Below are 10,006 nucleotides of genomic sequence, written 5' to 3' on the forward strand. Positions count from 1 at the left end.
TTATGTCGGTGACATCACTGGGCTCCCTATCAATTTTATTCATTTTCTTTCATTTTTGAAAGGGGAGAAACTCTCTCTCTTCCTCCTGATATTTGTGCTGATCCTGCTGATCAGCAAGCAAGGCTTTATAGCTACACTATGTGCAATCAGCCAGCAGGGGGAGCAGCGGGATAGCCCAGCAGGATCTCCTCTGAGGCTCTCATGTCCTCCAGTGGGTGTCAGCAGTGACACCAGCCAGCAGGGAATGCCCAATGGCCTGATGTACCGGTGCTCAATACGCACGATGCTGGCTTCTGCTGACGGAAAAGGTCCAGGCTGTCCAACAACAACGTGAGGATTTACCAGTACATTCTAATGTGCTTTTTGCCACAGGCTTTAATAACTTACTGGTGCACTCTAAGGGGACACAGTTAAAAACTTGGAAAGATTTGTCACGCAACACTTGATCGTTCATCAAAAGTAAAGGCATGAGGCATTGTATCCTTGTTGAAATGGTTAATAAACATTCTTCCTCTAAAGATGCACTCCATGTCATATGGATCATACTGGTAATAACCATAAAGGAGACAGGTCTATCACTACAAAACCAGGTCCTCTTGATTTTTTTTTTTTTTTATGTCCACACAACGTAACACAATAACTTGGAAATACATTTATCAAGCTACACAATTAAACTTCAGGTAAACATTTAAAATTTATTAAACTTTTTTTTGGTCAAAATAACTGAACAAATATATACAATCCTGTTGTATAAGGTCTGTTTTGAATTTGTGTCTGTGGCCAGATCTTTAGATTTATGGCCAACACTTTCCACAACTCCGCTTCTGGAAATAGTGTCACAACTAATATACAGTAATAGTTTAGGTTTTTATTTATTTTTTTTAATTTCCTTTAAACGTTTGAGGTTCTACAAAAGGAATTTATTTTGAGCTAGGCCTATTGTGAACAATAGCGGCACTATTGACATTAAGGATGAGGTACACATTTTGTTCTTGCATATTACTGTCAGAATTACCATAATTGACCAGATTCCTTAAAAAAAAAAAAAGTCAACACATTTGATGTCATCAATGAGGCACAAAGAATTCTTGCAATCAATCAATCCCACTTGGCAGGTGTCTACGCTTCCTACAACTAATGCTCACAATCCCTACTTAGCTTTAGGAAACTGATGCTCAGTGTTAAGCAGCTGCATGTAGTTAAACCTATTTGTTCATTAAGTAGTGAAACGTTCACAAAAAAGTGTGTGGGGGGGGAATGAGGGTTTGGCATAATCTAATTAAAAATAACTAAGAAATGCTGGATATGAGTTGCAAAAACAGGTATTTAAAAAAATTAATCTAGAAAAATGTAAAAAAATAATGCACATATGGTATAGTCTGTCAACAAATATGTAGGTAAAAATTGAAACGTCTCAACATAATACTGTGTAAAATCCCTGTCTGAGAATATATATTTAGATCAATTAGGCCACAGATTTGAGCTCATGCCTGGAATAGTTGCGGAATTTAATAAATGGCAAATTTGGAGGAAAGAGGAATCATACTGCATGGATATACACAGCCTGGATGTGTCTTCAACAAACTAAGTCTCACAATGTTCAGCTACATGCAATAAAAAAAAAAGAATGAAAAGACTGAATACGTACTTTCAGATTTAAAAACACTTTTTATACTTGGTTATTTTTATTAAGTGGTTTACACCGGAGGGTGTGTATAGATACAGAGAGTAAATATACATGGAAAAAACCTGTCTGACCCAACTTGTGTTCTACCTAAGTGCTCAAATGTACAAACACCTAAGCCTAACTGAAGGCCAGAAGAGGAATGTTACAGGCATAAAGAAAATTGTTTTTCAAAGGCCCAAACAGTACAGCAGAAAGAGAAATCACATTGATAGTCTGTCTTCGGGTGTAGAATTTTTGGTCTATGAACCGGAAAGGAAGCTCGGAGTTAAATACATATTGAGCACTGGTCTTTTATGAACGATGTCCATCACTTCTGCATCTAGCGGGCTTTCATTTTGGGAAGTGAACCTTGTGCCCTCCCTTCCTCCTTACTGAAGACAGAGCTCTACCATGAAATGAAATCCAGGTCAGCTTTCCTCTTTCTACATGGGGGAAGTGCATTCATGTGGTCTTTACTGGGAGGACAACATGGCCTGATCTTTTACAGGTAAACAACTAGGCTTAACTATGCAAGAACAAGACTTTGTCCTCAAAAAAAGCCATCTTTAATTAACTTTGTCCTGAAATATATACAAATTATTGGTGGCGGCAACAGCTATTATGTTCTCCTTAGGATGCCATGCTGTATGTAGAATCTTTTTGTTGAAGTCTAGGCTGTCAACGTTGATTTCATCCTTCTTCCTCTTACCACCTGTACACACTTTACGTGGCTTTAAGATGGCACGCGGTTTGCTGCTTTCTCGTGAGGCTTCCAATGTGATATCCCGACGGGTGTTTCTATCAAACATCCTGAAGAAGTTGTTGTAGGAACCACTCATAATTGAGCTGTTAAAAAAAAAAAAAAAATGAAACATTAGGTACCTGCACAGTTCATCATTCCCTAGTCAGAATGGGTTTCACTGTTAAGGACATTTGTTACTGGGATTCTGTCCATTCAAACAGCAAGCGGACTGTGCAAGCTCACCACCAAATAAACGATGGATTCCCTGAACTGTAATACTCGAAACCATAAGCTGCTGGTATTAAGATGAAGCAGTTTACAATAAATTGGTATAGAAATTTAACATGGTGTACATCATGCGAGTAAGGTATGAAAATTTGCCCCTTTAACCAGGAAAGAGATGTAAGTTTGCTATGGTGGACAACAGATTTAAAGATGCGCTACATGTTAATGTTTACACGGGTGAAAGTGATTTTTTTTATATAGGCCACGATTTTTATATATATATATATATATATATATATATATATATATATATATATATATATATATATATATATATATATTATATTATGGCTGCAACTAACGATTATTTTAATAATCGATTAGTTGGCCGATTAATCGAATAAAAAAATGCAATTTTTTTTAATTTAACCCCTTAAGTACCGGGCTCATTTTTTCTTTTTGTACCCTGTGGGACCGAGGCGGTTTTAATACTTTTGTGATGCTTGTGTTCAGCTGTAATTTTCTCCTCACCCATTTAGTGTACCCACATAAATTATATATTGTTTTTTTAAGGACAAGATGGGCTTCAGATACCATATATTTTGATCATATCAGATTTACTATAAAAAAATTGAAAAAAAACCTGGTGAAAAATTGAAAAAAAACATTTTATGACTTATTTGAAAAATATTTTACTCACCTAAAAAAAAGTAAAAAAACTAGCTAAATAGATTTTACTACTTGTCCTGAGTTTAGAAATACCCAATTTTTTTTATGTTTTTTTGCTGTTTTTTGTAAGTTATAGGGCAATAAATACAAGCAGCGTTTTATGATTTCCAAACCTTTAACAAATCTGGTCAGTCTGCCTCCATCTCCTCTTTGGAACATCTTTGAAGCCGGTTAACTCAATTTAACCCATTCAAACCATATATTTTTGAAAACTAGACACCCCAGGGTATTTCAAATGCTGTTATTTTAACCCTTTCCATGCACCAATTATACAGCCACACTGTCAAACTTTGTAATAGTAATTCTTTTTATTTTTTTTCACACAAATTGTACTTTAGTTATAGATATACAGGTTCTGGTATATGTCACTGTCAAACACCCCCCCAATGTGTGTTCAGGAACATCTTCTGAGTACAGAGATACCCCACATGCATGGGTTTGTCAGATTGTTTGGCTGGTAAAGGGCTACTTTTGAGGCAACACAGACTTAGCATCTGGTCATTCTGCCTCCATCTCCTCTTTGGAATATCTTTGAATCCGGTTAACTCAATTTAACCCCACAAACCATATATTTTTGAAAACTAGACACCCCAGGGTATTTCAAATGCTGTTATTTTAACCCTTTCCTTGCACCCATTATACAACCACACTGTCAAACTTTGTAATAGTAATTTTTTTTATTTTTATTTTCACACAAATTGTACTTTAGTTATAGATATACAGGTGCTGGTATATGTCACTGTCAAACAACACCCCAATGTGTGTTCAGGAACATCTCCTGAGTGCGGTGATACCCCACATGCATGGGTTTGTCGTGTGAGATTTAAAATGCCACATTTTATATTAGACACCCCTTGGGTATTTGAAGTGCTTTTATTTTAACTCTTTGTTGAGATTTTTGATAAACTGTTTTATTTCTTTTAATACTTTTTTTTAATATTTTTTTTACACATTTTGCTGGTACGGGATGATTCCTCTAGTGACATCACTGCATAATTATTTTTAAATGTTAGCACATTTTTTTTTTTTAAATTTCCATTTTTTTTTTATTTTTTGAATATTTTACTAATCACATTGTGATTAGAAAGCTGGGCTCTATTGACTTGCATGGTTAAATGCAGTACCTGTATTCAACCTGCAAGTGGAGCCAGAGTTCACTAGAGGGTCTGGAGACCGTCTAGCGAACTTTTAAAACTTGATTGTTTTTTTTACAGGGCGGCTGCCACATTGCTGATGGTGAAGATCACCGGCAGTGGCGGCTGTGACCGCTCTACGGAGCGGTCACAGCCCGTCTTGAGGTAAGTGTTTGGTGTCGCTGGATGCCTCCTGATCGAGGCATTCCAGCGACACCATTTAAGTTTAGGAGGTGATCGTTGATCGCCTCCTAAACACTTTTAAAACGGGCGTCCGCCACCATACATTGTATGGCGGCTGTTGACGCCCCAGGGAGGGGCCAGGCATGGCCCCCGATGCCGATCTCGGCGTTACTGAATGCCTCGACATCGAGGCATTACAGCAATGCCGTTTAAGCGAAGAAAGTGATCGTTGATCACTTCCTAAGCTTATTTAATTTTTTGACGGTTCAGGACCGTCAAAGGTCGTTAATTGACTGTTTTTCCGTGACGGTCCTGAACCGGCAAAGGTCGTTAAGGGGTTCAAATAATGTAATAAAAAACGTACAATTTACACTTTCATCTCTTTATTGTAATGGCCTCTCAGTGTTTCTCAAACTAGGTTTTAATACAAAGTTATTAGTAAATATTAATTCATATGATAACTATTTTTCATATTTAATAAAAGCTATGAGAAAAAAGCCTTGTTTATATTTTTATTTACCAAACTGCACATCTGACCCCCAGCTTGCCACTCTTCCCCCATATATGCCTTATACCTCCTATATGCCAGAGATTCCACTGTGCCCCCTGATATGCCACTGTGCCCCCGATATGCCTTATACTCCTTATAAGCCAGTGATATCAACTGAGCCCCCTGATATACCTTTTACCCCCAGATATGTCTTATGCCCCCCTGATATGCCTAATATCGATATGCCTTATGCCACTGTGCCCCCTGATATGCCTCATAACTTCCAATATGCCATTAGCCCCCATTTATGCCTTATTACTCCCTATATGCCACTGTGCACCCTGATATGCCACTCCGTCCCCCCATAAATGCCCTGCACCTCTCTGAAATTCATTATACCCCCATACTCCACTCTGCCTCCTCCCCCCTCCCATACTCCACTCTGCCTCCTCCCCCCTCCCATACTCCTCTCTGCCTCCTCCCCCCTCCCATACTCCTCTCTGCCTCCTCCCCCCTCCCATACTCCTCTCTGCCTCCTCCCCCCTCCCATACTCCACTCTGCCTCCTGTCAGCAACGGAGGTTCACAAGACACCAGGGAGCCGGGCAGAGAGGTGTATGGGAGGGGGAGGAGCCAGAGTGGTGTATGGGAGGGTGGCTCTCATACACCCCTCTGACTCCTCCCACACACCACTGCCTTTCTCCCGACTCCCTGGTGTCTTGTGAACCTCCGTTCCTGACAGGCACTTTCACTGCAGCTTCATAGAAGCCTGAGCGTAAGTGAAGGGCAGTAACGGAGGCTGTCTGCCCATCATGCAGACCCCCCACCAGCTGACAGAGGATGATCCTCTGCTGGAGACCTCGATTCTCTGTCAGCCGGTGGGGGTCTGCACGATGTGCACAGACAGCCTCCGTTACTGCCCTTCACTTACGCTGAGGCTTCTATGAAGCTGCAGTTTAAGTGCCTGTCAGTAACGGAGGTTCACAAAATACCAGGGAGTCGGGAGAGAGGCAGAGCGGTGTATGGGAGGGGGGAGGAGTCAGAGGGGTGTATGGAAGTGGAGGGAAGAGACGGAAGTTGTCTGTGCGTATCGCATGGACACCCGCCGGCCGACAGTGAGGGGAATCCAGGTCCCCTGCAGCGTTGCGGGGGATCTGGATTCTAGTGTTATAATCCGATCTCTGTTTGAGGTCGGATTATATAAAGAGAGGAGTGTTTCAAAGCATTTGCTCTGAAAATTTTTTTTTAGACTAGATAAAAATCTATTCGACTAATCGATAATGAAAATCGTTGTCAACAATTTTAGTTATTGATTATTATCGATTAGTTGTTTCAGCCCTTATATTATATATATATATATATATATATATATATATGTTAGAGGCTGCTACATATAAATGTAGCAGCCTCTAACATATATTATATATATATATATATATATATATATATATATATATATATATATATATATATATATAAAAGGGCTGAAACAACTAATCGATAATAATCAATAACTAAAATTGTTCTAAACCTTAGAATAGCACAAAAAAATTTAGAAGCTGATAAAAGGTTTATAACTTTAGCCATTTAACATGTTGGCCATTCCACAAGCCTTGAGTATCTGATCAGATGAGGCTTTTACATGCAAAAACAGACACCATAACTAATAATTTATATATACATATAATATATAAATACAAAAACTATGTGGTAGCAACGCTAACTTCTCCATTTTATAGTAATAAATGAGTCTAAGAAATTGGCCCTTGGCTGACAGTGTTCAGTCTTTCGGAGCTGTTTAGTTACTTTCAAGACAGCAATTAGGATAGATTGCATGACGTTGCATGTATACAAGTTTGGACTGTCACAGGATTCAACTTTCAGACTGCTTTTTCTGTGGCCAGTTTCCTTCAGCAATCACTATTAGACACTAAGAGCAATTAAGCACTAATTAAGGCTAAAGCTTACCTGTCAGATCCATTCCAACAGCACTCAAACTTGTCAAAGATGCAGTCATTTTCATACAAGGAACAAAGCTTACTTCGAAGGTATTCATGAACCTTAAGGAAACAAAGTATTTTAAGGTTTGCATACGATTTAATGTAAGAATTAGTTTTTGGGGTTTTTTTTGCATCATACAAACCTGATATGTTTCTACTGGCCTACTTTCCATGTTGAGATCCCATACTTTCACAGACAGATAATCTCTGGTCATCATGTAGCGACCACTATGGCTGAATTTGACATCTGATATCGAAGAAATGATTTCTGAGAAGAAAGATCTGCTGCTTGGATCTTCTGGTTCTTCAAAGACTGAAAAGTTAAACAGTGCACAAAACACAAATTAAATGTGCAAACAGAGAAAAGAAAAAATGTCGGTGCGCTAAGCTAGTCACAGGCTCAAATAATACAAATGTATAATACGAGGCCTACCAAACAGGTGTAAGCATGCTGCAAAAACAGTGTATTGGCTGTACAATGTATACAAAAAACAAAAACTGTCTGCGCTTCTTACCCTAATAAAGTTGGCAACAAATATATAAACATAATATAAATGAGATGTTTTGGTTATATCAATTGGCCGAAGCATAATTAAGCTCACCCGCCACGTCAAGGCACTCTCAATAGGGTGAGAACCTACTATCACCTCCTACATAGTGGGCACACAAAGCAGTTTATACTGCTACCAAAACCAGATTAATGTGTTGGGAGAGGTGCAATTTAACCTCCTCCCCATTACCCCCTGGACAGCAAGCTGCAACCAGACTGATGAGGAGCCAACAACCTCAATTATGTGCAAACAGGGTAAAGAAAAAATGTGGGTGCGCTAAGCTAGTCACACGTGGCGGGTGAGCTTAATTATGCTTTGGCCAATTGATATAACCAAAACCTCTCATTTATTTTATGTTTATATATTTGTTGCCAACTTTATTAGGGTGAGAAGCGCAGACAGTTTTTGTTTTTTTGTACAAATTAAATGTGTTTACATACTCTGGTAATTGCAATATCAGATGTCTGGTTTTGCATGTAAGCTGCATGCAATTGCTGTTTTTTGTGTATGTCAATGATCACAAACCATTAATTATTCAAATCTGACTATAAATTGTGGTTTAAGGGTTAATTTATCTTCACCAGTTGCTGGTATTGACTGCACTGAACTGCTCCTTATATTTCTCATGTATGAAACTATACCCCAACCATCCTTCTGATGCGGCGATTATTGTAAGCAAATCTTGTGATATCTTTTGGTGCAAAATGAGTAAAAAGCACATGGGGTTAGATTTCCACGGCTTCAGTCTTGTTTCCCTCCTCACATATATGCAGAACGGACTGCAATGCTTATTAAGGGAGGATGACCCTTTAAAAGAGTCAAAAGAGTACTCAGACAAGCGGGTTCCTCCCAGTTACCTGAATGGCCATTATGACTTGGCTCTTTGACCAGACATTTACCTCTGCCACCTCCTAACATCTCTTGCCTTTTCCAGACAATGCACCCACCTACTCTGCCTTTTTCTGGCACCTTTAAGCAAACAGAAGCATAGTTTACCCAGTTTACGTGCTAATTACCAGTATTGGGCAGTATGCAAGAGAAAATCATCCAACGTGTGTCAGTTCTTGTAGTGGTTTTTTTTTTTTTTTTTATTTCTACTGTACCAACCCTGGTGTGTTAAATTTGATTTTTGACTCACACTTTGAATGTCTATCGCAGAGCGCAGAATCACGCATGTCACAGAGTCGGATCGTTCCTTTGCTACTGCTGTAGACGAAGACATTACACTGATGTGGATGGAATTCAGCAGCTGTGATAACTTCTGTCAATTCCTCCATGTTAGCAGGCTTAATATCTACAATGTCTGCACAGACTGTTAAGGACTGTAAACGTATACTAAAAATTGCAAAATACATGTTTCATGGAGGTTGCACAGAACCCCAGAGAGACAGGCATTACATATAGAATGTATACAAAGACTAACAACGTATATCATATGCACCATAAGGGGTCTTATTCATATTATAAAATAAGCATAATTGGAGGCTGGAAAACAGTAGTTCATATAGACAATATTAAGCACCAAAACATCAACCATACATGAAAAAGGATACTAAAACTTCTATCTGTAATTTCTAAATGCCATAAATTAATTCTCAGGTCATCTGCAGAGAGGTAAGTTTCATGATCACTATTTACTGAAATGGAGTTAATGTGATAGGTATGTGCATTTGCAAATATTCTTCGTGGACTTGCTTCAACCATTAAATCCATGGGTCTGAGGATTGGCACCTAGGATAAAAAAAAAGCCAAGTTAAAAACAAGCGATACGCAGCGCTCCCTCTTTACGACAACCCACCATGACCCTAAACGTGACGCAAGTATTATCATACTACAAACATATGTGATATGTACATGTGTAGAAAAATGTCAATCTGACATTTCCATGAACTAGACAGTACACTTATATAGTTTTAAAATGTATAGTATACTTAATGTACTCCACATAGAAAAATCTCTCACCCAAAAGACTTTAGCATGTCAACATCAGAAAAAGCACCAAGTTACACACCAGTCTTGTGAAAAGCCACTGAGTATATGTGCAAGAAAAAGATTAGGTCAGCCCAGTCCCAAGATAGCAGTCCTTTCAACTTTGCACGGCATAGTATTATAAAGACGAGTTGATGAACCATAGCAAGCTTTGCAATAAAATTAGACATCACAAGCACGGCGATAAGCAGGACTACGCTTAACATCAATTAAATGAAAGCTGTTAGGGTAACCATCTTAAAAATAGTACCTTACTTTTCAAAACAGGTCCTCTAATACAGTTAAACTGATTGCAAAAC

At 38.6% G+C, this 10,006-nt stretch overlaps 1 protein-coding gene across 1 annotated transcript; it reads right to left on the reverse strand.

The window, feature by feature from the left end:
- Positions 1–2,232: 2,232 nt before the first annotated feature.
- LOC149299038 (serine/threonine-protein phosphatase 2A 55 kDa regulatory subunit B delta isoform-like) lies at positions 2,233–9,431 on the reverse strand. The gene is made up of 5 exons (XM_089486728.1): positions 9,272–9,431; positions 8,857–9,021; positions 7,311–7,480; positions 7,136–7,227; positions 2,233–2,512 (listed from the first exon to the last, which is right to left on the reverse strand). The coding sequence occupies exons 1-5, from the start codon at positions 9,429–9,431 to the stop codon at positions 2,233–2,235; spliced, it is 867 nt and encodes a 288-aa protein (XP_089342854.1).
- Positions 9,432–10,006: the final 575 nt, after the last annotated feature.

This window comes from Sceloporus occidentalis, unplaced genomic scaffold (genome assembly GCF_023333645.1).
Source record: "Sceloporus occidentalis isolate IW3139 unplaced genomic scaffold, rSceOcc1.0.p SCAF_30, whole genome shotgun sequence".
Lineage (NCBI taxonomy): Eukaryota > Metazoa > Chordata > Lepidosauria > Squamata > Phrynosomatidae > Sceloporus > Sceloporus occidentalis.